The 26,124-nt window shown below is 60.2% G+C and overlaps 3 protein-coding genes and 1 long non-coding RNA gene across 7 annotated transcripts in view; 2 read left to right on the forward strand and 2 right to left on the reverse strand.

Moving 5' to 3' along the window:
• DLGAP4 (DLG associated protein 4) overlaps positions 1 to 1,460 on the forward strand; it is a 207,111-nt gene extending 205,651 nt beyond the window's left edge. For 3 of the 4 annotated variants that reach the window (XM_040607888.1, XM_040607889.1, XM_040607892.1), the window contains 2 exons: positions 256 to 408; positions 1,174 to 1,460. In XM_040607888.1, coding sequence (XP_040463822.1) covers positions 256 to 408; positions 1,174 to 1,389 — 369 coding nt within the window. In that variant the 3' untranslated portion in view covers positions 1,390 to 1,460. Of the gene's footprint in view, positions 1 to 255; positions 409 to 1,162 lie in introns of all 4 variants that reach the window. The other variant, XM_040607891.1, reaches the window with a different exon arrangement.
• Positions 1,461 to 4,786: 3,326 nt separating this feature from the next.
• On the forward strand, positions 4,787 to 7,815 carry LOC121094810. Its single transcript, XR_005829941.1, has 2 exons — positions 4,787 to 6,436; positions 7,429 to 7,815. It is a non-coding gene; the product is annotated as an uncharacterized LOC121094810 (long non-coding RNA).
• Positions 7,816 to 7,840: 25 nt separating this feature from the next.
• On the reverse strand, positions 7,841 to 13,012 carry TGIF2 (TGFB induced factor homeobox 2). Its single transcript, XM_040608881.1, has 3 exons — positions 12,780 to 13,012; positions 11,668 to 11,906; positions 7,841 to 9,396 (listed from the first exon to the last, which is right to left on the reverse strand). Exons 1-3 carry the CDS (start codon positions 12,811 to 12,813, stop codon positions 8,812 to 8,814), a joined length of 858 nt encoding a protein of 285 aa, XP_040464815.1. The 5' UTR covers positions 12,814 to 13,012; the 3' UTR covers positions 7,841 to 8,811.
• Positions 13,013 to 16,593: 3,581 nt separating this feature from the next.
• Positions 16,594 to 25,140, reverse strand: MYL9 (myosin light chain 9). The gene is made up of 5 exons (XM_040608882.1): positions 25,055 to 25,140; positions 24,000 to 24,073; positions 18,843 to 19,046; positions 17,512 to 17,673; positions 16,594 to 17,306 (listed from the first exon to the last, which is right to left on the reverse strand). The coding sequence occupies exons 3-5, from the start codon at positions 19,024 to 19,026 to the stop codon at positions 17,134 to 17,136; spliced, it is 519 nt and encodes a 172-aa protein (XP_040464816.1). The 5' UTR covers positions 19,027 to 19,046; positions 24,000 to 24,073; positions 25,055 to 25,140; the 3' UTR covers positions 16,594 to 17,133.
• Between the last annotated feature and the right edge of the window lie 984 nt (positions 25,141 to 26,124).

Raw genomic sequence — 26,124 nt, forward strand, 5'->3', positions numbered from 1 at the left:
TTCAGGATTCTTCTTCAGGCTCCTATAAGAGAAATACAGTCAGGATCTCTGCTTCCTGACCTTTGCAGAAACAGTTTAGACTGTAAATGATGGCATTTCTTTGCCTATTTAGGGCTGGTGTCTCCTGTGTGCTCTTCAAGTTTCAGTTGTCGGGCAGGTAGACTTGCAAGGGGTGAACATGTGAGCAGACTGCTCTGCTTGTCAGGAGGGTATATTCTTAAAGTTCTTTGGGGTGTTTTTTGTTTTTCTTTCTAGAACCCTAATGCCAATCCCAGACCCACAGCCCAGGACCTAGCTGGGTTTTGGGATCTCCTGCAGTTGTCCATTGAAGACATCAGCATGAAGTTTGATGAGCTGTACCACCTGAAAGCTAATAGCTGGCAATTGGCAGAGACACCGGAGAGAAAGGTGAGTGTGGGGCAGTTGAGAGTGACCAGAGCACCTCGCAGACATTTTGGGTATCAGGTCTATTTCTGTCTGCAAGCAGATCATCTCTAGGGCTTTTACGGCCTTGCACTTGTACAATATAATCTTACAGCCTTGCAATGCACTGAGACCATTCCTCTTGAGTAATAGTGGAAACAATTTTGTACAAGGGGAAAAAGTGTTACGATGAAGACAGGCCAGAGTGGTGAGCAGTGGTGTATGCTTAAAGCAGTGATACAGAGGCCTCTAGTGTTAAAAGTACTGTATGAATAGGTTTTAACTATTCTTGGTGTTTTGAGTAGTATAAAAAACACCTACTGGAACCTTTTGAAAATGCAGCACGGGCTGTGTCCCTGGGCCCGGCTGCCTGACTAAATACAAGGGTAGGAAGGAGAACTGTGGCTCTGGGCAGGGTTGGGATATTAAAATTCTGCAGTTCCAGATCAAGTTCAGTCTTCGTACTGCCTGTGCCGTGCTCTGACCTGTAGCTGGGCCAGATGTAGTCTGCGAATTAGTCTTCTTCATGGAAGGCCTCTGTGCTGTGGAAATGCAAAATGGCACATCTTTAGAAACTGGGGAAGCTGACTTCGAGTCTTGTTCAATAATTGCTTCTGCTTCTTTCACCTGACACTTCAGTCTTGTTGCTTGGTCCCTCATGCCGTGAGAGTCCCTGCCATATCAGAGAGAAAGCTTCTGTATATGCATTTTTATTTTATGTTTGGGTTTTTCCTTACTGTCTCCCTAAAGGAAGAGAAGAAACCACCCCCTCCAGTGCCAAAGAAGCCAGCAAAGTCCAAATCCCAACTGAACCGGGACAAAGCCTCTGACTCAGACAAGCAGCGCCAGGAAGCTCGCAAGCGTCTTATGGCAGCCAAGCGGGCTGCCTCCGTCCGGCAGAACTCTGCCACGGAGAGCGCAGATAGCATTGAGATCTACGTACCTGAGGCACAGACCCGCCTTTGAGCAAAGGGGCAGAGGAAGGAACCGCGTGGTTTTTATAAGTCATTAAAAAGGAAAAAAAGGTTCTCTCTAAACTAGTGTGATTTATTCAGTCTAGAGACAATGAGCCATCCTTGAAAAGGGCTCCTGAGTTGGCTTTTTTCTCTCAGCTTTAAGTAATGAAGATTTTAAAAAAACAAAAACAAACAAAAAAAAAAAGAAAAAAATACCCCTCGTTTTCTCACTTGGCTATGGTGTTGCTGAATGGACTGAACAGACTCCTGGAAACTCCAGCCCCTCGACTTGGGACTTCAGTCTTTTTACTTGTTCTATCTAATGAGAATTATTAGCTTGTTTACAAGAAGAGGACAAAACATGAAGCCTTGAGCACTTGCCATGCTGTGTTCTTCCTCCTCCTCAGTTTGGTTCTTCATTCTCATCCTTTATTTTTTCTTCCTTCTGCTTCCTTTCTCCCACCCTTTGCATGGCTTTGTTTACTGTGTTAGAAATAACCTCTCTTCCACAGAGCTCCCGAAGAGAACACCCATTCAGCGTGTACTATTGTTGCACTCTGCTAGCAAGCAGCCTTTCTTGGGTTTTTTTTTTCCTTTTGATGGGGATATTGGGGTGGGGGGAGGATGGGTGGGCAGGGTCAGGGCAGTGTGTTTGTATTCCTCTGGTTTACTGAAGTGAGAGGATGACAGGGTCTGTGGACTGTAACACAGAGTTGTTGAAATGCAGCCCAGAAACACATGTGCAATAAGCTGGCAAAGGGGGAAGGGGCAGTGCTTGGCTGGTTGAACCTGAGAGCACAGTACCCTGCTCCAGGTGCAGGAGGGGAGCTGAAGGGCCACAGAGCAACTATGGGCACGACCCACACATGCTTCACTTTGATATTTTTTTTTCCTTCTCCTTTTCCCTTTACAAAATTATTTTCCTGGAATTGCTTGTTGAGGAAGAAGCTGCTACACTGGGGGACCTGTTTCAAAGTGGGCTGGGGAAGCAGGGGGAGGGCTGGGGAGAGCGTAACGGTATTTCAGGGTGGGAGGACTGGATTTTGTACAAAGAGGAACGCACAGGTAGCTGGTGGTAGGCTGCCTGCCTGTATGTATGTGTACATATGCACATATACACTTAGTAGTACCTGTACATTTAATTCATACACACGTATACATGCCCATGCACACAGTGCAGATGGTGTACTAAAAGCACCTTGGTGAGAATGGGCATATGTATAGCATATATTTTTACATGTACTATATCTAGATGTGTGTAAAAGTGTGTGTAAAAATATATACCCTGTGTGTAATCAGATGACTATTTTTTTCCTTATCTCCCTGATCTCTGGGTAGAGGAAGGATTGCTAAATATTTTTTAGCCCATTTTCCCCTTTGTAGGTCTCCTTTTCAGTCTGGCTTCTTGAAGCCAGAATCGCCACCAACCCAATTCTTTGCCACCCTCTCAAAAATAAGCATTTGGCCCCATCCTGAGTGATCTTGCTGGGGAGTTTGGTTTTTTTTTCCCTTCACTTGCTTGAATGAATTTTGGGAGATTGTGTGCTGCTTTCATGGGGGCAGGGATAGAATCCTAGAGAAGTTTCAGCAAGGGTGGTGGTGGTCCAGAAGGCAAAAAATAAATAAAAGCGAAATCCTGAATGACGTCTGAGTGACCATTGTATACTGTCCAGTGTTGTCTATGCGTAGGTGCTCTCAGATTTCTGTCCACCTACCATAAACTCTCAAACATGGAATTGGGTTCCTATCGAAGCTTGGCCATAATGTAACTGAAATTCAGCATTGGTTTTTGAAGTTTGTGGGTAGAGACACTGACTTGTTGGGTTGCACTGTCAGGTTTTGGGGAGGATTGTAAAGATGCAGTTGTAGGGATCTTTAGTATTGAAATGGAAATAGCAGGGAAAGGATTTGTTTTGTTTTAATTTATTCTTCCGAAAGTGGTTGAGGCTGCTGCTGGGGAGCTGGCCTGAAGTGCTGCGTTGTCCTAGGCGGGCAGTCTGTGGGCAGCAGCCCCTTTTGCCGAGTTGTCGAATGCTCACAACCCCTGGGCTGAGATCCCTCTCCCCCTCGGTGGGCTGCAGTGGCACGGCAATGCTGGTGGGTCTCCAAGTGAGGTGGGTGGCAGAGGTGTCTGTGCCCGCCTGACTCTCATTTTGTTTCCTGCCACCTTGGAGGAGAAGAACTTACAGCAGCAAGGACAGCTGGCTGACTTACCGTTTAAAAAAAAAAAAATTAATAAATGCAGTGTGAATTTACAGCTGCCTGCAGTCTCTCTCCCTTTGTTCTCAGCTGTGGTGCCAGTGGTGGGGTGATGGGCGGCGTAGCCAGGGCCCTGTGCTGGCCTTCGAGCGCTGTGGCAGCATGGCGGCACGGCGTTAACCGCCACAGCTTCATCTACGTACGTACGTATACATGGATTACACACATGTATAGAAACAGAGCATATATCTGAAAACTATGTGTTTATACATATTTATATGCACCTTCATAAAAATAATTCTGTACATACATTGCGTATAAATGTATGTATGTTTATACCTGCGGACTCCTGGGCGCGCAGGGAGCGGGCAGCCAATCACAGGGCCGCCTCAGAGCACGTGGGTACGATGGTGCCAAGACATGGCTGCCGACCTGTGGGAGGGCACGGTGACGTTTAACAAAATGGCAGCTCCCAGCCACAAAATGGCGGCTGCAACAAAATGGCTGCCCCCTGAACGCGTACGGGGCGGGCTTCCCGTGTCTTTCCGGGTAAGCCGGTAGGCGGTGTGGCTGGTCCTGTCAGCCAATTACAGCAGACCGTGTGACTGCGGGGGCCAATGGCCGCTAAGAGGGCGGGGGGGGGCGGTGCTTGCGGGGGAAGTGGCAGCGCGGGGCGGTGTGAGGGCGCGGTGGCAGGGCCGGGCCGGGATGGAGCCCGCCCGCTGCGGGGGCCGCGCACCGCCACGCCGCACGCTCGGGGCGCGGCTGGGCCCGGGGCAGTAGGAGAGCGGCGCCCATGCCGAACCAGCCCGCGCCTCGGGCCCCCGTGCTTCTCCTCAGGTGGCACAGCGGGCCGAGCCTGCCCCACCGCCCGGGCATCGCAGGGGAAGCGAAGCCCGGGCACCCGCGCGAGGCCTGTGCACTGGGCTTGTGGCCTGGCCCGAGGGCTGCAGCAGGTGGGGCTGCCTCAGCTACATGCGCTGCTGCCATGCCAGCTGCACGGCCCCCGTGCTTCTCCAGGAACAGCTGCCTGCTCTGCAGCTCTGATTTTCCTGTGAATGCCATGTGTGCCAGATGACTGCGGGACTCCAGTGACACCAGCTCAACACACTTTTTGCTGAAGTCCAGCATCCCAGGCAGTATTGAAGCTGGGGGGGCTGTGGAGCCAGGCTGGTGCATGCCCAGGGAAGTGCATTACCCAGGTAAGAGGCCCGCAGGCAGCAGGAAGCAGGAGCAGGGGTGGTTTGTACTGCCACTGACCATGCCTCCCTGGGGGCTCGCAGACCCTTGCGATGTGTAACGTCACCATCCACCTGCACAGTTTTGGGGCACAGTGTGACACCCTGCACTCCTCCTCGCCCAGCAATGGGGGATGCACCTGCCAGGGAGGGTCTCCTGAAGCCTTATTCCCATGTGGGTATTTTTGGGCCGGTGTTGGCTGCAGCATGAGAAGAATGAAAGTGTCACGCTAACAAGGCTTTTCTGCACTTGATGTAGTGCCTGAGCCTGCCCAGGGCAGAGAGGGGGCTGAGAGCTAGGACAGGGCCTGGTGATGGTCAGCCAAGTCCCAGCAGCGCAAGTCCCAGCAGCTGCCCTGGGACGTTGTGGTGGGAGGGGGGCAGAGCTGTGTCTCACCCTGGGTAAGCAGGCTCAGCATCGTGCTGGAGGGTGGGAATGCCAGCTGTCCTTCCTGTGCTCTCCTTGTTTCTGTGGGAAATGTCTGCTCATCGCCCGTGGCAGGGTGTGCCTGAGCCCTGCTGGAAGCCATGGAGGTGAGGTACAGGTCCCTGAGGTTCTGTCCAGCCTCTGCCTGGGAGTCCTCAGGGCCTGGCCAGGGCAAAGGCACCTCTGTGCAGCTCAGGAACCCTGAGGTGCTACTTGAGGCCACAGGAGGGGCAGGTATAGCTGCAGGGGGGGAGGGGGGGGAGGCAGGCAGGCACTGACTGTGTTTTACCCAGCCATGACCCCCTGCTGTTGTGCAGACCACCACCCCCAAGTTGGTCTGGCAGCTCCCAGCCCTGGCTGAGTCCTGGCTCCAGCCCACATTCCTCACCATGAGCACAAAGCACCAGCAGCCCATGCAGTGAGGGGGATGCTCTATCGCTATTCCTGTTGCCGGAGTTGCTCGGGGGTTTCCCTGGAGCTGCACAAGGGAAACCTGGCTGGAGGTTGGATGCCTCCATCTTTCCACAGCCCCTGCCCCGTGCCAGGGAGGGTGCAGAGCCCCCAGGGCTGCCCTACAACAGGAATCTAGGGGTGAGGGGGCTGCAATGGGCTTGAATTGGCGCTAGCCCCCACTTCAGCCCCTGCTACAGCAGAGAGCAGGTATCCCTCTCAAGAGAGGCAGAGCATCATCAGCTGCCACAGAGACTGCAGCCCTGAGCCACTGTGGCAGCTGATGGAGGACACTAGCAGACAGAATGCTGGCGTGCACACTCCTAGTGCATGCAAAAGGCTGGCCAAGCCCCCGAGCAGGCACAGCAACCCTGAGCCTAGCCTTTGCTGTACCTGTGCTGCCAGTGTCCACGCAGTGCAGCAACCCCTGGCTGCATGCCACTGCCCTTCGTGGCAGAGCAAGGCTGGCTGGGGCTGTTACTCCAGGAACAGCTTTGCAGGACCCCTGCCCACTTCACAGGGTTCCTGACCCAAGAAACTGCGTGCAGTAAAGCTCCACGGAGATTGGTTTTTTCCCTTTGCCAAGAGGCTAGCAGTGACGCTGTGTTGCCTCTCCAGTGCTGGTCAGGAGGAAGGAAGACACGAATGCATCAGCCTGCTACTGCTGCCAAATGCCTTCTGGCTCCCAGACCCTGGGATCAAGCACTGCGGGAAGTGAGCACATCAGACCAAACGATGGTGGGGTAGGTGCAGGCCTGTGCCAGGCACAGGCCCCACTTTTTCCACACCCAGCAATGTTCCTTAGACCTCTTAAGCTGCTTTGGCTGAGTGTCAGCAGGTGGGGGCTGGTGGTGAGGGAGGAGCAAGTGCGCCACCCAAAAATGATATAATCCAGCCTCACACAAAGCTCATATTTAAAAAAAAAAAAACCTTTATTTGACAACAGAACAAACAAAAATTTATTTACAGTAGGTTTTTTTGCTCCGTAAATTTCATTCCAATAGTCCCCTGCCCTCCCCGCTCTTTCTGGTCCATCCCCAGGGCAGCACCACTGGTCCGTGGCACAGGCACAGCTTTACCACTCCTGCCCTGGGGGAGGAAACCACTTTGGTTTGACTGGGGCAAACTAAGGGGAGGAGACTAGAAAGGCTCTCCCTCCCCTGGGGGAAGGAAACAGAACTACAGGGGGGTGACAGGGGGAAGGACTGCCAAGAAATAAGGGAGGGAGTCCTAAAATTCAGGGCTTTCCCCGGAAAGGGAGCAGAGGGCAAAAGCTGGATATAAAATGGAGCTCAGGAAGACAAGGGGATGTTCACAGCCGCATGATGAGCATCCACCCAAAGTGGTGCCCTCTGCCCAGCTGGGTAGTGCCGGAGCCATCCTTGAGCTGCACAGGGGCACCCAGCCAGGGCGACACACTGCTGGCGAGCCTTCCTACGGCCTCTGCTAGCACGCAGAAGCTCCCTTCCCCTGTCACCTTCTCTCTGAAGAAAAGGGGGTGGGGGGGCAATACCAGTTCTCAGAAGTCAGTGCTTTTCCCTTCCAGGCCCCATCATCCCACAGTGTGCTGCTCCCCCAGCACTGCTGGCTCTAACCACTGCAGAGCACCAGGTCCTGTGGATGTTATTATCTCTAGTCATGCAACTTAATAATCAGGCTAATTACCTAGGGTTAGTGTTTCTCAGGATAGATAACATAGGTGCATACGTATCGCTATTTAACTTACGTTTTACAGTGAAACAGCAATATCTCAGTCCAGGACCAGCGCAGCACCCAGGCTCCCGCTCAGTGACAGCAAGTGATGCCCAGCAGCCCAGAACCACCACCAGGCCAGGCTTGGGGGGCAGCCAGCTCCCAGCAGACACCAGCTTGTCACTAGAGGTCACCAGCACTGCAGAGCCGGGCACAGCCACGCTCAGCCCTGGAGAGCAAGAGCAAAGAGGGGTGGGAAGGGGAGCAACAGGACTCGGTCCCTCCGTGTTCAGCGGGCAGATCATTAGCACTTGGCTGATGAGACAGCTCTGCTTTTCGGGAACCATGGTCTGCAGGCTGTGAGCGCTGCACTTGCAGAACAACACAGGTGCCCATGCCCACAACACACCTCTTTCCAACTGTTTGTTTTTGTTTTTTTTTAAAAAAAAAAAAAGAAAAAAAAAAGAAAATAAAGAAGTTGGGTACAAAATTTCACAGTCAGCTTTGCGTCCACCCCCAGCAGCAGCCTGCTGTCAGCGTTTCACAGGCTCTGCAATGCGCTTTCTGTTCCAGGACAGAATGTGCACATATTCAGCAGGAACTCAAGAGAAACACAGGGAAGTTGTGGAAATTCTTATAGAAGAAAAAAAATAATAATCCTGTAATAAATCACAATTAAGGGGAAAATGTTTCAACAAAAAGTTGCTAAACAGCACCATAGAGATTTCTACTGGCAGCATCTGTAACACCCTAAAGCAGAAAAGGAGGGTCCCATATTTTCCATGTGAAAAAATGCCACAGACTTCAGGTTTCCAGTTCATCCATCCTTTGCCCTTCCCTGGGCAAGGCAGGGCTCCTGGCCAGCACAAGGTACCAGAAAGGCCCTCCACAAACAAAAGGGGGTGGGGGGTGGGGGGGTGGGAAGGGATCAGAGATTTGGGAGAAAAGGCTTTCATCCGTAGTCCTTAAAACAGACACCAATTTAAAAAAAATAAAATTTTCTCTTTCTCTCCCTGAAGAAATGGTGTTGGCTGGACCGTTGTTTACAGGGGAGAAAAAAAGAAGTCAGCAGGTTTTCCAAGGGGAGCTCCACCGTAACCGTCAGCCGCAGCAGGAAGAGGTCAGTGAAGCCACAAAGGTCTTGTCACAACAGCTGGGTTGCAGTGGCCGCATCCTCCTGCGCACCTGGGGCACCATCCTCGGCAGCAAGGGCAGCAGGCAGGGGGCATCTCCCCAGCGAGAGGGTGGCAGGATGGCACTGTCCTTCCTCTGCCCCCTCGGCTGAGGGAGACACCGGAGCCCCTGGAAGGCAGGAGTCCACTTCTGAGATAAGCTACTCGGGGGGTGCACACAGACAGGTGGCACAAGGCTGGGAAGGTCGGGCACCCCCCAGGGAAGGGCACCCTGTGGGACCTCCCCCGGGGGGTTATTTGGAGATGGAGGCTCCCAGGGGCTCAGTCTGGGGCGAGAGGGGCAGCTGCCCCCCCTGCCGCTGCAACTCCAGCTCGGCTGCCTTCTGCAGCGCCACTTCCACCAGCAGCTGGAAGCTGCTGAAGTCATCGCCGCAGAGCTCGGGGGGCGTGGGGGGCGGCGTGTTGAAGAGTCCGCTGGTGGGGCTGGCCGCCTCAGCCCGGGCCAGCAAGGTCACGGTGCTGCTGGTGGCACCCAGCAGCGCTTTGGGGGCAGGGTCTGGCTCTGCTCGCTGGGGGCCAGGGGGCTTCTCCCAGTCGGGGCTGTGGGCACTGACCACTGTCAGGTTGCTACCCAGCGCCTGGGCCGGGTGGCACAGTACCTGCGGGCACACGGACATCGACAGCACCTTGGAGGCCCCTGCGGCCGTCACGGGAGGGACCACCAGCACCCCGGAGCCGGCTGCAGCCCCCCGCGGCAGGGCCACATCGCCAGCTTTGCCCCCTCGGCGGGAGATGGTGAACTGGTTGGGGTCCTTCCCGTCCTTGCGCAGCATGTCAGGGAGCAGCCGCCTCCTGGCGTTGATGAACCAGTTGCAGATCTGGGAGGAGAGAGGGGCAGCGCGCTCAGCCCGGGGCTGCCACGCAGCTCCAGCAAGGGGGCAGCAGCCCAAAGCCAAGCCAGCAGAAGCCCCCATGTGCAGCTCCCACACCCCCCCACAACCACAGGTTTCCCCCCGCCCCCGGCCCTGCACCTCCTTCCCGTGGGGGTCCCGAGAGAAGCCCTCCCTCTGGAGCAGGCGGCGCAGACGGGCACACAGACCACCAGGGACACCGCATGGCATCACCCGCCCGGGGAGCTGGGATATGCAAGCTTGGAGCCAGTAGCTTTAGGGAGTTTGTTTGGTTTCTTTTTTGTTTAAACACGGCCATCGCTTGGCCCTGCCACCAGCACACACTGGACCGTCACTTTGGGCAGCGTCTGTCCCCAGCACCACTGTGACAGCAGCATCCCCTCTGCAGGGAGGAAAAGCGTATCCCTGTGGAAGGCCGCAGGTTTGGAAATGCTGTTGTTCAGGAAGCCCTGCCCGGAGCAGGCGCTGCTTTCTCACCTCCCAACTTTCTGTGAGGGAGACGCATGGCTTCCCAGTCATCCTGGGGACCTGGCATCGCCGCGGTCCTGACCCCTGGCCGCCAGCGCCTGGCTCCAGCTCCCCAGGCTGCTGGGCTGGGCAGGGGGATGCACAAATAAGCAACTGGGGGGTGTCTGGCCCGTGGCTGCAGCAGAGCCCCACGCTCGAGAGGCTCCCGGAGCGCTCGGATCGGCACTGCTGGACCAAACCCCACACCACACCAGCCGTGCCGTACGTGTCGCACACCTGCGACCCAACAGGCTTCTCATCAGATGGAGCAGCCCCCACAATGCCCTGCTGCGTCACCTCAGAGGACAGAAGTCCCAGTGACAGCCTTCAGCTGGCCCCGGGAGATGCCACCAGGCCGAGACCCCCTGCCCAGGGGGTACAGCAGCCGCCTCTTCCCCAGGCACACGCTGGCTGCGGGGGTGCCACGGGGCAGTCGGCGCACAGCAAGGCCACACTTCGACAGAAGCCCCCGTGCCCACCGACATCCTCCTTGGTCCCAGAGAGCTCAGGCACGGGCAGCCAGGCACCTGCCAGCCCCGCTGCTGCAAGCGCTGGGGCAGACCCCCACAAAGCAAGCCCCGCTGTGCCAGCCCCGCTCTGGACAAGCCCAGACTCCCACAGCTACAAACCTGTCACTGCTGGCCCCACCACTGCCTCCAGCCCTCCCGGGACCACCAGCCTCCCCTCAGAGCAGCTGCCCGGACACAAATCAGTTGCGCAGCCAGCATTTAAAGGAATGGATTAAAATTAAAATAAAGGTTTCCTTGCCAGCCAGGAAGAGGGAAACCAGACAGCCGCTGCCTACACACCGGTGCCTGGGCCACGGCCGCTGGCCAGGGCTGTGCTGAGCCCCCAGGAAAGGAGCTGGAGGGGCAGAGGAAGCCTCAGGGGGTTCGGCTGCAGACCTGGCCCTTGCCTGCTTCCCTGCACGCCAGGGCTGTTTCTCACCCTGCCGTGCCCCCAGAACTGGAGAACAGAGCGAAGCCCCCATTCATCTCCCACCCTGCCGGGCTGGAAGGAGCGGGGACGGGGCCCTGGGTGCATGGGGGTCCCCCTGCCTGGAGCCTGCTGGCCTTCACGCGGATCAAAGGGGCAGGCAGCTTCTCCCCGGCACCCAAAGCTGGAAGAAGCAGCACCGCTTGCCCCGCTGCTCAGCAGGGCTCCTGGCTGGGCACCCATTGCGGCACCACTAGCCCACAGCCAAGAGCAGGGCCGGGGGGCTCCGGGGCAGGGGCCCACAGCTGGGTCTGGCTCCCCTTAACGCAGCTGATACAACTGGGGCCAGGTGGGCCAGGCAGCGCTTACTACTGGGAGCCACCCAGCTGGGGTGAAAGCCCAGCCCCTCCTGGGACGGAGGTCTCCTGCCTAGCTCTGCTGCAGGGGGTAGCAGCCCGCGCCCCTTTGCTGGGGGGTGCCCAGGTGAACAGCATAAAGCATCACCGCCCTGAAACCCTCCCGCCTGTGGCAGCTTTGACTAACAACAGGATAAAGCTCGGCTGGTTCCCATCCCGGTCCCTCCATCTTCTGCCCAGCCCAAGCTCTGCTCGGTGCTGCCGTAGGCTCGGAGCTTCCCCGCGGGGGGGCTGCCCACGTGCCTCCCGCCGCCTCCCAGCGCTAAGCGGGCCTGGCCTGCCGCGTCCCGTGGGCTCTTCGGTGGGCCTGTCCCCAGCCGGCCCCAGCGCCGCGGCCGGGGACCGAGCGGGTCCCCAGCGCACCGGGGCTGGCTCCTACCTGCAGCACGGAGAGGCTGGTCTGCCCCGAGAGGCTGAGCTTCTCCTGCTCCGAGGGGTAGGCATTGAAGCGGTGCTCGTACAGCCAGTCCCGGAGGATCTTGACGGACTCCTTGGGGAGGTTGCCCCTTCTCTTCCTCTTGTTGGACTGCGAGGGGTCCGGGGATGTGGCGCTGTCGTCCTCCCCGAGGTCGCTATCCGACATGGTGGAGCTGCCCGCCGACCGCCCCTGGCTGAAGCCTGGCAAGGTGGAAAGCGAAGAGCATCAGGCAGCGTCCCGGCCGGGGGGGGGGGCAGCCGGGGACCCTCCACCGCCACCTCGAACGTGGGGAGCGGCTCATCCCCTCCTCGCCCGGCCGGGGGGGGGGGGGGGGGGGGGCACCCAGCGGCAGAGACACCCCCTCGGGGGGAGGAGAAGCCGCCGGCACCAGCGGAGACAACAGCCCACCCCAGGGCACCTCGGCGCTGGGCCCCGGGGGGCGGCGGGGGGTGCCCGCGCGTGAGCCCGTCGCACGCCAGCGGGTTCGGGGGGGACCATCGAGCGGGGGGGGGGGGGGCGCAGGTAGTTAGAGATGATCTCGGCAGGAGAAAAGGGCCGGGGCTGGGAAGTCAGAGTTGTTTCGGGGAGAGGGAACCACGCGGGGTCATTGTGCGGCGGGGATGGAGGCGGGGGCGGCCTCGCCGCGCTGCTGTCAGGGGCCGGGGGGGCCCGACGGTGCCCGCCGCACCCCTCCCGCAACAGGTAGCGCGGCGCCGCGGACACAAAGCCGGGGGAAGCGGCCAGCCCGCCCCCCCCCCGCGCCGGGGGCGGGGGGGGGGGGGGGGCGGTGAAGAAGAAAGAGACGCTGGAAAGTCGCCCGCGGCCCCGCACCCGGCAGAAACCGGCCCCGAAACATCCCGAGCGGCCGAGCAGCGGCGGCCAAGTTGGAAACGACGCAGAGCGGGAACAAAACCCACCCGAGCGCGCCCGCCCGCGGCTCCCGCAAACTTTTCCCGCGGGGGCGGCCCCGGCCCGCACAAAGCGGCGGCGCCGCGCTCCCCCCCGCGCCGACCCGCGGCCCGGCCGCCCGCCCGGGACTCCATGTTGGCCGCCCGCCCCGGCTGCGCGCTTACCCCCGGGCCGCCGCCGCCGCCTCGGCCCTTGCATGGGCCGCGCCGGGGTCGGTGCCGGGGCCGGGGGGCGTCGGGACCCTCCCGCGGCGGCGGGGCGGGCGGCCGAGGCGCGGCGAAAAGTTTTGGGTGGGCGGCGGTGACAGATGCCGAGACAGAGTTCCCTTTGTTCCCGAGGAGGCAGGAACTCGGCCGGGCCCCCCGCCCCCGGCCCCGGCCCGCCCGCCCCCGGCTGTCACCGCCGCGGCACCGGGCAGCGAGCGGCCGCGCCCCCGCCCCGCCGAACCCCGCGCCGGGACCTGGCGGCAGCGGAGGGACGGGCTGTGCCCCGGCACCCGCCCGGGCACCCACCCCCGGACACCCCCACACTGGGGCACCCATGTAGGGACACCCACACTGGGGGACTCGCACCGGGACACCCCCACGTCGGGACACCCGCCCGGGGGCACCCATGTAAGGGCACCCACACAAGGACACCCATGTAGGGACACCCACCCACTCAGGGGCACACCCCGAGGCACCCGCAAGCTCTTTCCCCACAGCCACGTTAAGGCTGAATCCTGTATTGGAGCACTGGGGGGTTACTGGTGGCCGTGGGCAGGGAACAGGCAGACGTTGGTTGCAGGGCCAGGCCTGTGGGTGACAGCCCCAGGGACCTCAGACCACCCTGAGGCACCACCAGTGCTTCCTTTGGTGGCTTTTTGACTTACAGAGTGGGAAATCAGAAGCTCAGCGTGTCACCGTGCCCATGGAAGTGGAAAGTGGCTCCAGGAGAGGGTGACAAGAAGAGGCACCTGGTGGGGCCGGTGCCATGCCTGGGGCTAGCAGGCCAGGCAAGGGCTCCGGGGGGCTCGCAGGGCTGCCACTGCTCTCCCTGTGCCTCCCCCCTGCAACCGCAGAGCCCGAAGGGACCTTCTGAGCGTTGGAGACCGTTCTGGAGTTCTGGCTCCGTTTCTGCACCAGCATGCTGCTGGCTCAGGATGCGGCTCCCATGGGATTTCCCCACTGGTGCTCCATGCCCTGCTGCAAGGTGGGGCTGGGTGACATCCTTACCCCCTGCCAGAGGCTCAGGACAGGCAGGTGTGCAGCACTGAGCACAGCACACGTGTGTGCCTGTCCCCAGGGACCTGTGTGCTTGTGGGGCTCAGCATCCCCGAGGGTCACCGCATCCTGCACCATCTGCCTCCATGCAGAGCTTGTCTGCAGTGGGTCTTTGTTGGCACCCTGGTGCTGGAGCCAGCCTGGGGGCAACCCCCCACTTCCAGGCTCCACCACCTCTGCAGGCTGTGCTGCAGCTCCCCTCCCACCCCTCTTTTCTGCTTTCAGGGAAATAGATTGGTATTTGTTCCGGTATTGAGAAAGGCTGCAAAAAAACTCCTTTGTGATAGTTTTTTGGTCCACGCAAAGCAGATTGCATGGTGCAATAAGGGATTACACAGGGGAAAAAAAAATCCTTAAAGCATTTGTTTAGTTGCTGCTCAATCTTCAATGCCCTCGGTGACACTGTATCCAAAATTGCTGTTGCTCCCTCCGTTAACGCGCACTGTAGGCTGGTGACCCACAGGCAAGGTGTGGGGCTGGCCCTGGGTGCAAACCCCGTCAGCTGCAAGTTTGCAGCAGTGCATGGTGCATCCCCTGCCCCACCAGCCCTCTCGCACTGGGCTCACTCCTGCGGGCAACCTGGGGCCGGTACCAGGCAGGGCACGCTTGTCCTGTCCTGCCCAGCCTGTTCGGGTGGGTGACACCACAGACCCCCGCTGCCTGCCACCCCGGCTCTGTCAGCTGCTGTGCCCAGACCCGACTGGCCTCTCAAGCAGTCTGCGTTTAGCTCCCACCCTTTGAGAAAGGCCGCGTTAGTCTTCTGCCTAATGGAGACAACGGGGAAATGGTGCCTGGTGCCCAGGGCCGGGTCGAGTGGACGCCGCTTGGGAAAAATCCCACCGAGTGCCTGAGTGCAGCATCTGGGGAGCCTAAACAGCAGCCTGGAGCAGGAGCCAGGCAGCTCACAGCGGATGGGGAACTGGGGAACCAGCAGCCCTGTGGGGCGAGGGGCTGGAGCTGGGGCTGTGGCCCATCTCCCTGCCTGCCCCGGCCAAGGGCTTGCCCAGGCTGGTCCTCCAGCAGCCAGCCCTGCGAAGCCTGGCCCATTGACATGATAATGCTATTAAACTTCAGCAATTTGAAAAACAATCAGGGAGCAAGATCCCAAAGGGGGATGCTGGAAACTCCAGGCAGCCTCCAGGGCATTGACCCATCCCAGGCAGGACTCCCTTCCACCCTTTGCCCACCTTCTGATATTTAATCTGGATTTTTGGCAAGGAAATTTGGATTTGGGGTCGGCTGTGCCAGCTGTTGGAGACAGCCTTGCCCGTGGGCCTGGCTCTGGCTCTCCAGCAGCAGGGTCCTGCTCCCTGCTCAGGACCACTGAACTCCCCGCTGGGATTCCCCCAGTAGGACTGGTCCTGGGAGCAGTGTTGACAGGCCTTTTTTACTGGTTTCACAGCCTGCCTTTGCTCTGCAAAAGCCAAGGCTCGATGGCCGCGGGCTGTAGTCGTGGTGGTGCTAATTAGGAAGGAAAGGCTAGCTGGGTCTGTCCTGCGCTGCCAGGGTGGAGTGGGAGCCCGGGGCTGTGCTCCTTCACCCACCTCTGGCAGAGCTTTACGTGCCAGTTTCAAGGTTTGAAGGTGATCACTGCCTGCTTGGTGAGGAGATGGACAGTGTGCGGGTAAGGGCCAGTGCATGCCAGCGGGCACCGACGGCAAACAAGCAGCCCCACGAAAACACCCCATGTCTGACTGTTGGTGCCACAGGGCTCGCCCCCAGCCAGCTGGGGCACAGGTTGCTTCACCACCTCTGGCACTGGGGCCCCACGCTCCATCTCCCCCTGCCCCTTCCTGAGGGGCAGCTCTGTTGTCCCCATGCCCTTCCCGGGGGGCCTGGGGGACACCGGGCTGCCCACGAGCCAGGAACCAGGAACGTGCCCTTGCAGCGAAGGTGGCAGCGGTGTCCGGGCTGCACCAGGAGAAGCGTCACAGCAGGTGGGGGGGGGGACCCTTCCCCTCTGCTCTGCACCCAGGAGACCGCTGCTGGAGCACTGGGCTCCCCAGTACAAGGGAGACACTGAGAGAACGTGGGCTGGTCACACAAGCCGATCCTTTTTTGGGTCAGCAGGGTGGAACGTTGCTCCTGGATGCAGCTGCCTCCAGAAGACAGCGTGCCCTCCACGTGGCGGACACTTTGGGGAAGCCAGAGGCCCTTTCCCACTCCACTCGGTTTATCTGCAGCCTCAGCCCGTCTACCCCGAAGTGACATCTGTGAGACACTCACTTTGGTGTGCTTCCCAGTGAAGGGGGCTTTTTAAAAAGCATCCTGCCCTCCAGCAGCCTTCAGGCCTGGGACTTCGCTCTGGAAGTGGGAGAACTGCAGTTTTTTCCCTGGTACAGCAAGGAATTAGGGAAGGAGTTTGGCATCTGCAAGCCTGGAGGTGGGCTGGTTTGGGGCTGTTGCTGCAGAGCACAAGCCATGACCCTGGGAGAGCACATGTTCAGCCTTCCACGTCTCCGTGTCTCTCATAATTTAGTAATTATCATAACTCGTCCCATCAGCAAAGGCAGCAAATGATGCTCGAGCTGGTTTTACACAGCTTAGGGAGCAATGTGGCTTTGAAAAGAGGCTGCCCTGTTGGAAAGGGCCCTGGCTGGCCATGGCAGCAAGGGGGGGGATGCGGTGCCCACACCTGTCCCCCAAAGCCACCAGGCAGGCAGGTGGCACGGCACAGCACAGCGCTGGTCCTCGAGGGAGCCACACACAGCATGTCTCCATATCACACCCATCAGGTTTTATATGCTTCCCGAATCCCTCAGATCACAGGCTCTAAAACCATAAAACAGCTGGGGAGGAGGAAACCAAGTGGGGTTTCTTTCATGAAGGGAGTGCGGGGGGAGAGGGCAGAGACGCTTTCTGTGCTGCGGCCCCAAGACGGGGATTGCTCAGGCTCAAGGCGGCCAAAACCACTGCAGGCCGGCGCTCACGGGGACGTTCACCCTGGCCCCAGGGACCAGTGGCGTGGTGGCTTTGAGGGGGCCAGTGGCTGCTTGGGGGGTGTCACAGCCAGGCTGGGGGTCCCAGTGGGGTGAGCCTGTGGGTGGGAGAGGTGATGGGAGGGGAGGTCTGGGGCTGATGGATGGGTACACAGCGGTGTGGTGACAGGAGCACTTCCCCTCCAAGCACGACCCGATGCAGGGTGCTGATCCCGGGACGTGTTTCCCATGGGGGGATCCTGCTGTGGGGCAGCAAGGGGGGCTGGGGAGGGGGGGCATGTGCAGGAGGAGGCAGAGGGGGTGAGCGGCCCTGAGCTCTAATCGTCCTTGTCCTTGGCTCCGTGCTTCAGGATGCGGGTGAACTCCACGTAGTTGAAGTTGCCCTTCTTGTCAATGGGTGCCTCCCGGTACATCTCATCCACCTCCTCGTCGGTGAACCTGTCTCCCATGGTGGTCAGCAGCTCACGCAGATGGTCCTCGTGGATGAAGCCTGCAGGGACGGCAGGAGGTGGCTTAGCAGAGGACACTGCAGGAGGGCTGAGCCTCTCCCAAAGACAGCCCTGCCCAGCTCTCCCACTCTGGAGCTGCTGGGGGACCATCCCCAAGGATTTGGCCCCAGCCCTCGCCCCAGCTGCATGCCCAAGGGGCGAAGGGCCCAGGCAGGCAGCACGGCCGTGTGCAGGCAGAGCCCGAACCTGATGCCTCCTCATCGAAGCAGGCAAAGGCGTTGCGGATGACGTCCTCCGGGTCGGTGCCATTCAGCTTCTCCCCGAACATGGTGAGGAACATGGTGAAGTTGATGGGTCCCGGTGCCTCGCTCATCATTCCCTCCAAGTACTCGTCAGTGGGGTTCTTCCCTGCCGGACACAGCGGGGGTGTGGGTGCAGGGCCACATCCCCCTCCCCAGCACCCAGCCCCACGGCCAGCCCATGCACCCAGCTGGCTGGGTTTTTTTAAATTGCAGAAGAATTTGGTGCTGGTGCATCTCCACCCACCCCACACACAAGGGAAGGGGGTTTCGGCAGCACCCCATGCTCCCCCCATGGCATCTCTCCCCATGCTTGAATCTGTGCCAGAGGCCTCCTGAAACCAAGCTCTGCCCAGCTCAGCCTCGAGGAAGATGCAGGAATTCATCTGAGGGTTACCAGGAGCTAAACCCATGGCTTTTCCCCATTACCCTGGCAGCTGCCCCAGCACCACCCGAGGAGAGGGGCGGTAACGGCCCCACTCGTGCTGCTGATGTCCCTAGTGCTGCTCCTACCATGGATGCACCAGGGACGGTTTAACCTCCTCTGTGGAGCTCCACATGCCCCCGATGCCCGGCCCCCCTGCTCCCAGAGCTGAGGCTCATGGGGAGGAGGGGTCCCTCCCCGGGCCGGGCAGGACCTCCAGAACAGGTTTGGCTGCCGGGTCAATCATTGCCAGACCTCCTGACGCACCGTGGGAGTACCTCAGGGAGCGGGAGGTGGGAGCTGCGGCTTGCGTGGAAGGAGAGCAACGGGCTCTGGGTGGGAAGCATGGCCGGACCTACAGGTCTCAACCAGCCGAGGCATCACACCGGCACAGGTACTGGCTTCTTCTGTCCCCCAGGCTGAGAGCAACAGGAGGACTTTGTCCTGCAAGGGGTAACCCCAGGTGACGTTCTGGGGTGAGGCTACTCAAATACTCAATGGCTGTGGCTGGTGGTTGCTCCTAGGGCAGAGCTTCTCCAACCCCATGGGTCTTGTCCCTTCTAAGCGAGCACAGCTGTGAGAGTGACACACCGAGCTGCTGCCCTTGGGTGCCTCCACAGACGCACCTTCTACAGTCAGCTGGTGCCAGCAAAGACACACACACACACACGCCCCGGCCCGATCTTGCAGCTGGCATCGGGCTGGCCCAAAGCAGGAGGGCTGTGCCGCAATGGCAGCCCACCAAAGCCGGTCTGCAGCACCAGGTCACCTAGCAGCTCTCCCCACTTGCCGAGGAGGTGACGTGGGAAGAGAGGCTGAGGGGCACCCAAAGCACGGGGGTAGGGATCCCTCACCAAGGGAAGCCAGCATGTCGTGCAGATCCTCCTTGTCAATGAAGCCGTCACGGTTCTGATCAATCATGTTGAAGGCTTCCTTGAACTCCTGGATCTGCGACTGGTCAAACATGGCAAAGACATTGGAGGTGGCACGCTGGGGCCGCTTCTTGGTGGTCTTGGCTTTGGCACGTTTGCTGGACATCTTGGCAGCTGGGGTGGCACCTAGGGGCAGGGTAGCAGGCAGGAGCATCAGAAGGACTGGGGGCAGGCAGGGCCTGGGGGGCCGGAGCAGAGGCAGGGACACACAGCTCCTGCGTCTCCTGTGCCTCAGTTTCCCTGGCCGTCCCATAGCTGGGCAACAGTGACATAAGGCAGTTGTGGGGTTGGATGTGGGGAACGGTGAGACTCAGCCTCTAACAAGTCCCCTGGGAAGTCACAAGTGCAGGCAGTGCTCACCGGCACCCCTTCCCCAGGGCCGTCCCCACAGGCAGCAGGCAGGGCTCCCCGCCAGCACCCTCGGCCCCCAAGCCCCCAGACCTGCTTGCTGCCTGTCCCCTTTGCACCTCGGGCACAGGGAGAGATGCCAAGCCCAGCACCCAGCATCCCCCTACTGCCCTCAGTCCCAAGGGCCATGGGGATGGCTGCCTCAGCATTTTGGGCAGAGCTCAGCCGTGGTCCCCCCCGGCTCCTGGCAGGGCTCTCCCCAGCCCAGCTCCCAGGGTGATGGGTCTCCCTGGTTTCCTCCATTTCGCTGTGCAAAAGCAGCCCCCAGCCCCGTCCCCGAGAGGTGGACTCGGCACAGCACCCAGCACCCAGCGGGAAGGGGTTATCTGCTCCGGGCACATTCCTCACATACCACTGCCTCCCTTCCCCCTCCGTCCCTCCATCCCACCTCCCACCGCCGGGCCAAAGGCCGCCCACCACCTCCCTCCCCACCAGGGAACCAGGGAATGGGGCACCCCACACTCTGCCCGGGGAGCCCACAAGAAGGGCCCTGAAGTGGAGGGGACAGAGGGCTAGTGGACCTCTGGGGGGGCTGCAGAGCCCCTGCGGGCAGGGGGAGAGTAGCCAAGCAACACCAGGACTGTGGGGCACTGAGGACTGGTGCTGTTGTTACAGGTAATGAATAGCAGGAGAAAGGAACAGCCCGGAGGGGCAAAGAGGGGGGCAGCAGTGGGATGGACAGGCTCTGGGGACATGGCTGGGGCAACCTGTGTCCTGTGAGGAATGGCAAAAGGACCACGTGGACCCCAAACACCACCGAGGCAGGGCCATGGCAGGAAAACCTGGTCTTTCAAAGCTGGGAGGGGGCCTGCCCCCAGCCCCTGCTGGCGAGTGCCCAACAGAGCTGGGCTGGAGCAGAGATCCCATTCCCACGCCGAGATGGTACCCAGGCACCTTCATAGCCACAGAGCACGGGTCTGGTGATATCCCCACACTGCCAGGCTGAGGGATGCAGTCAGTGTTTAAGACACCCTGTGCCATGGGTGCTGAGGACCCAAATGGGGTCTGTAGACGGTCCTCAGCACCCCCAGCAATCACCGGTGTTGCCTGAGGGGAGGATGCTCAGACCTCTCCCAGGCAAATCCTGCCAGGCACAACTCAGCAAGGTGTCAGCGGAGACCAGCATGGCAGAGGGACGGTGTCAGCGGCTGGCTCAGCACCGCCCTTCGAGAAAGGCTGGGGCAAGGTCAGCACAAGCAGGAGATGCTGCTCAGAGCCCTCAGGTTTCCACCGCTGCCGCTTCTCCCTCACATGCAGCCCGGTGCCTCAGCATCCCCATCTGGGTCAGCATCTGGCATGGGCAGCAGCTGGGGGGTAATGTTAAATTAATGGATTATTGTAGAGGAATTGTAGAGGAATGAAGGCAGGTTAATTGAAATTGATACTATACAGCTGTGGGCTGGCTTCAGGGGCGGTGGGTTGGCTGACTGGATAAGGTGCAGCTGTGGCTGGTTCCTGCTGAGTAGTTAAATGGCTCTAAGGGGGATGGGAGAGGAGCACTGGGTGAAGAGGGACCTGGAAGAAGCACAGGGAGGAGAGCTAAGGAGAAGGACACAGCAGAGGCAAGAAGCGGGGTGGACTGGTCTGAAGAGTACGAGGAACCAGCATGAACGGTAGGTGAACCCTTGAAACCTTGTGGGGGATCGGTGGCTGTGCTGGGGCAAGGTGTGGGAGCTACTTACTGAAGTTAACCTGGTATGGGATGGTAAAAGCCTTGTTGCAGCTGGCTAGGTTTGATGGTGCTGTAACAGGTTATGAATGAATTCTCAGGGGGAAGAGCAGAGTATTACGCTGTGTGCCCTGTGCCCATGCTGCCTGGGTTCCTGCCCTCTGGCAGTTAAGGAGCCGCATTGTGTTGCATAAAGCAACACTGCCAGCAAGCTGCACACCTTCAGCCATGCCTGGGTCTGGCCACCTGTGTGTGCTGCTCCAGGATCTGCTTCCCACCTGGGTCCTTGACATTGATGCACCCAGGGGAACCACAGGACCTCGGGGAGCATCCCTGCCCAGTGGGACCCCAGTGCTGGCATGGACTAGGGCAGAGCAAACAGCCTTCTTCTGCACCCACCTAGCTCCTGCCAGCCCTCCCCAGACCATACCTGCTTTCCAGCTCTTTCCCTCCCCTCTTGCTGTTCCTCTTTCAAGGGGCTGCGGAGGTAGGAGCTGGAGCAGGCACCAGCCTGGTCCCCACCCTGCTGCAGTCCCCAGGCTCCCTTAGCTGGGCTGTGCTGGCAGGGCATCCTGGGGGCTGCGTTAGGTGCCAAGATCCCGCTACGGTGTCAGTGCCAACAGGGCTGCCCAGGACCATGGTGCCCAGCCAAGCTCTGAAGGGGCTGGGGACTCTCCCCCCACCCTGACACCCACTCCCATCCTACTGCAGGAGCAGTGCTCCGTACCACAGAGCCTGGCAGCACCCACCAAGCCCAAGCTGTGCCCTTCATCTGCAGGGAACATGCTCCGTGTCCCCTGGGAGACAGTTCCCCCCCTCGTCCCCATGAGCCCCTGTAGCTGCAGTGTCCTCAGCCCCATCCTTTGCGCTGCCCCAAGCTGACCTGGCCACACCGGGTGCCAGACAGCAGCGACCCCGTCATCCCCCAGATGCTCAGTTCTTTCCCCGTGCCCACCAGGAAAGAGGTGTTTATCACCAGCCAGCTGAGGAGAGCAGCAGGACTGGAAAGCCCTGCCATGCCTGCAGTGGGGTGGGCAGATCTTGACCCCCACAGCCCACTTCTTGCCCGCTGCTCCCTCCAGCACTGCTGCTGCGCTCCCTGCGGCAGGACGGCCACCTCCTGGCCCGTAACCGCCCCAGGACGGCCACCTCCTGGCCCGTAACCGCCCCAGGACGGCCACCTCCTGGCCCGTAACCGCCCCAGGACGGCCACCTCCTGGCCCGTAACCGCCCCAGGCAGCGGCTTGGGGAAGCTCAGCAGAATGCCACAGCTTTGCTGTGCCAGGTCTGAGCCAGCCGGCGCAGGGCTCAGCTTTCAAAACACACAGAATTATTAGCAAAAGACTAGAGAAATTAGCAGGAGTTTTGCTCCCACCACATGAATTAATATTATCCAAATATTTACCCTGCCCCAGCTGTGACCAGCAGCAGAAGCGCAGCTTGGCACCCTCTCCAGAGAGATGGTTCTTGTTAGGGGGATTAAGCATGATTTTGACAGCACATGGTTTTGCTGTTTGATCCAAAACATGCCCTGGAGAGATGCTTGGTCCCAAGTTCCAGCTCGACCTGGTCATCTCCTAATCATCCTATTTCTGCTGTTAGTAGTCCTCTTTGGGCTGGCTGGGACTTGGGAAGAGACTTTTTTTTTTGGGGGGGTCAGTGTGGGGAAGGGTGCCTCTTGCGTGTGACAGAAGTGACTTGCAGCAAGGCCTGGTTCAGCAGGGGCAACCCGCGCTCTGCACAAGGGCTTGCTGGCTGCATTCCCTGGATGCCCAGATCAGGTCATGATGCCCTGCATGCTGGGGTAGATTTGGCCAAGCCAGTTGGTGTAGCCACCAACCCCCCGACCTCCTACTCCGCAAGAAAAAAAAAAAAACCAAAAAAAACCGTATGGAGACTGGTCCTGTTCCTGCCATCCCCGGCTGAAAGCCCCATCCCAGCACTGCTCCAGCCACTGACCTCAGACAGCAGAGCTGAGGAGCTCGGCGCTGGGGTGAAACCCCACCCGAGTCAGACACGAGGGGCCATGGGGCTGGCAACTGCCACGTGTTTCCTCCTTGGTAAAAACCAAAGGAACAACCCAATCCCGGTGCTGCTTCCTGGCCGTGCTAGGGAGGGCGGGATAAGCCAAAGGGACATTGTGTGCCACTGGGGCAGCCAGGCCCTGTCCCATCCCCATCCTCTTCCCTTCTGCTCGCTTCCACCCTTCCCTACTCAGCATCTCCTGCGCTGCTCCAGCTCACTATCCCAGCAGGGAGCCTCATAGCAGGTCTGGCTGGCATGCAGGAGGGGTGTGCGATGGAGGGGATGGGACAGCTGCCCTTGCAGTAGCAGCAGCCTGTCCCCATGTCCCAGGGTGTTCCCATGTATTCGGAAGCTGCCATCACCCATGATACACCGCTCAGGATTTCCCAAGGGGTTGCTCCTCGAAAGCTGGCTGTGCAGCTGCAGGAGCCACCTCTAAAAGTGCTGACAAGGCTGCGGCACTGCATGGGGCTGCCCTGCAGCCTCCAGCACAGCTGGAGAGGGACACCAGCTCCTGCTCACCAGCCAGCGAGCAGGTTTCATGTGGAGACTGGAAGGAGCTGGGCAGCATCAGAGAGCCAGAGCTAAGTGTGCAGTGAGCACCAGGAGGGAAAGTTCATTCCAGCCCTCCCCCAGCTCCCACCTCACACTGCAGACCTGGCCAGGCCCATACATGGCTGTGGGGCTTGACTGCAGGTTTGGCAGACGGTTTCTGGGCTAGCATCATCCCACCAAGTTTAGGCAACAAGGACCTCACTGTGCCCATGTGGCACATACAAACCCTCCTAAAGCACATCTTCTGGGGCCACCCCGAGAAGGCATGCACAAACACCATCACCATGCAAAAGACCCAGCGTCCAGCACCCTTCTGATGCCTGGGGAGGCCATGGGGCAGAAGGTCTTCATGGCCTCAGGCTACCAGCATAACATGCCCTGGACTGGGTTTGACATTTTCACAGGAGAAGTCAGGGGCTCACCTCAGTGGGGGAATCTGGTGGCAGAGCCTCAGAGGGGGAGGTGACCGCAAACTCCTCCTACAGCCGCAGGCAGCCTGCCAGTGAAAAGAGGGGAAAAAATTTCAAGTGACTGAAGAAACCCAACCATCTTTGGTCAGCTGCAGTGGTTGTTGATGCTTGGGGATGTTCTGCTCCAAAGAATGCTGCTTCGGCCGCTGCTTTCTCCTATGCATCCATGTTTTAGAGTATCCCTGGCTTTTATCACAGTTGTAGTGTTTGGTACCAAAAGGGTATGCAGGAAGGGAAGCCAAGAGAATCTCAAGTTTTCATGGACAAGGCTAAATAGAACACAATGTACCTCTGTGCTTAAGACTGAGGGAAATGAGCTAAATAAAGCTTTTTCTGCCTTACAAGTTTATTGCCTGAAGCTTCTCACGGGTCACTGGGGAGGTCCCTAGAGCATCACATATGCATCTGGATCTTGGCTCTGACCATCAGCAACAAGACTTGCAGGAAAAACAGCTGTTCCAGGCAGGAACAGCTCTCACAGACCGGGCGGTGGGTGAAGCCATGGGCGGCAGGATCTGCTCTTGCAGCTGGGTGAGCTGGGGAAGCCAGGAGGGATGTCCCAGCTCCAAGTCGTTGCAGACAGTTACCGAGAGCTTTGCTCAAGACCGATCGATCCGCGGCCTTTCCCCTTCCCGCGCCTGGGACATCCCCGCCGGCGCCCGGGGGGAGCTCTGCCCGTGTGGAGGGGTCCCTCGCAGGGGCGCACCGGGGCTGCTTCTACCGCTGCGGCACCCGCTGCCCCGGGCTGGCCCCGGCACCAGCTCCAGCACCGCAGCGGTGGGGCACCCGGGGCTGCTCTCCCCCCCCCCCCCCCCCTCCCCCGGCGCTCCGCAGGGCAGGCGCCCGCTCCCGTCCTGCCGCTTCCCCTCCGCGCTGCTCCCGGCCTCATCCCGCCGGGGCAGCCCCGGCTCCATCCATCCCCGCTGCCCCGCTCCCTGCGGCGCCGCCGCTCCCCAGTGCCGCCCGGCCCCCGTCCCGTCCCGTCCCGCCCGGCGGAGCCGTCTCACCTGCACCGGCGGGAGCTGCGGGCGGCCGGCGCTGCTCTGCCGGGGCGCGGCGCTCGGGGCGGGCAGCGGGGCCCCGGGGCGGTACCGCCCGGCGCGGCACGGCCCGACGCGGCCCATACAAGGCAGAAGAATGTGGCGGGGCCGGGGCGGCGGGTCGGCGCTCCCGGCCTAATATAGACGAAAGGACGGCGGGAGCGGCCCACGCGTGTCCGCCTGCCCGCGGGGGGACTCGCGGCTCGGGGTGGCGCCGGCGGCTGCGGGCCAGCGCGCCCCTGCGCCCCCCGGCCCGCTGGCACGGGGTGCCGTGCTCCGCGGAACCGCGGGCGCCCCCGTGGCCACCAGCCCGGCCTGCAGCCCCTTGGCCCGTCCGCGTGGGTACGGGGCGGGGGGGGGCTGGGGCATCCGAAGGCTGCGCCGAGGCGGGCTGGAGGGTCCCGGAATGGCCCAGAGGGGCCAAGCTGCCAAGGGGCCGGTGGCCAGTCAGTGCCGAGCCCTGCTGGCCCCGGGCGGTAGGCCGGCAGCAGGACCCGCTGCACAGCCCCTCGAGGGTCCTCTGCAGAGCGGCCTGGACGGGAGAACAGCTGGGGGCCTGCCCGACTCCCACAGCGGGGCTGGAGCCCGGAGGAATGCGGAGCTCCCACCCTTCACCCGAGGCAGGGCAGCGTCGGGCCCAGGGCGCCCTGCAGGGCGGCAGGTCTCGCTCACTCGTGCTTTCCATCAGCAGCCCTGTGCCCCAGCCTGGTCCTGCAGTCACCAAGAGGAGTGCCCGATCCGGGGGTCTCCCCTTTGGGAGGGTGATGCCCCCCCCCAGCATCATCCTAGGGGTGATTTTGCGTTGATTTGCAGGGCTCCATGACACCGGGGCTGGAATTCAGCCTGCCGAGGAGCAGGCAAGTGGAAGAGGGAGCATTTCTGAGAGGGATTCACCCAACCCTGGAGCGGGCAGCTGGAGCAGGGCTGCTTTGCCCAGGCACTGCCAGCAGCTCTGTCGCTGCCCACAGAGAGGTGGGAGCTCGAGGACAAGGACCGTACCCTGCCATCACGCCTGGGCACTTCCCAGCATAGCAGAG

The sequence above is a fragment of the Falco naumanni genome, chromosome 10 (assembly GCF_017639655.2).
Source record: "Falco naumanni isolate bFalNau1 chromosome 10, bFalNau1.pat, whole genome shotgun sequence".
Classification (NCBI taxonomy): Eukaryota; Metazoa; Chordata; class Aves; order Falconiformes; family Falconidae; genus Falco; species Falco naumanni.

Bases quoted from the DNA above. Each gene is read 5' to 3' on its own strand.
- TGIF2 (XM_040608881.1), bottom strand. From the start codon at position 12,813: ATGCAAGGGCCGAGGCGGCGGCGGCGGCCCGGGG. The intron at 11,907-12,779 runs GTAAGCGCGCAG...CCACCTTGCCAG, and splicing joins GCGGCGGCGGCGGCCCGGGG to GCTTCAGCCAGGGGCGGTCG. The intron at 9,397-11,667 runs GTAGGAGCCAGC...CTCTCCTCCCAG, and splicing joins CCAGCCTCTCCGTGCTGCAG to ATCTGCAACTGGTTCATCAA.
- MYL9 (XM_040608882.1), bottom strand. From the start codon at position 19,026: ATGTCCAGCAAACGTGCCAAAGCCAAGACCACCAAGAAGCGGCCCCAG. The intron at 17,674-18,842 runs GTGAGGGATCCC...TGTGTCCGGCAG, and splicing joins CGACATGCTGGCTTCCCTTG to GGAAGAACCCCACTGACGAG. The intron at 17,307-17,511 runs GTTCGGGCTCTG...CCGTCCCTGCAG, and splicing joins CTTCGATGAGGAGGCATCAG to GCTTCATCCACGAGGACCAT.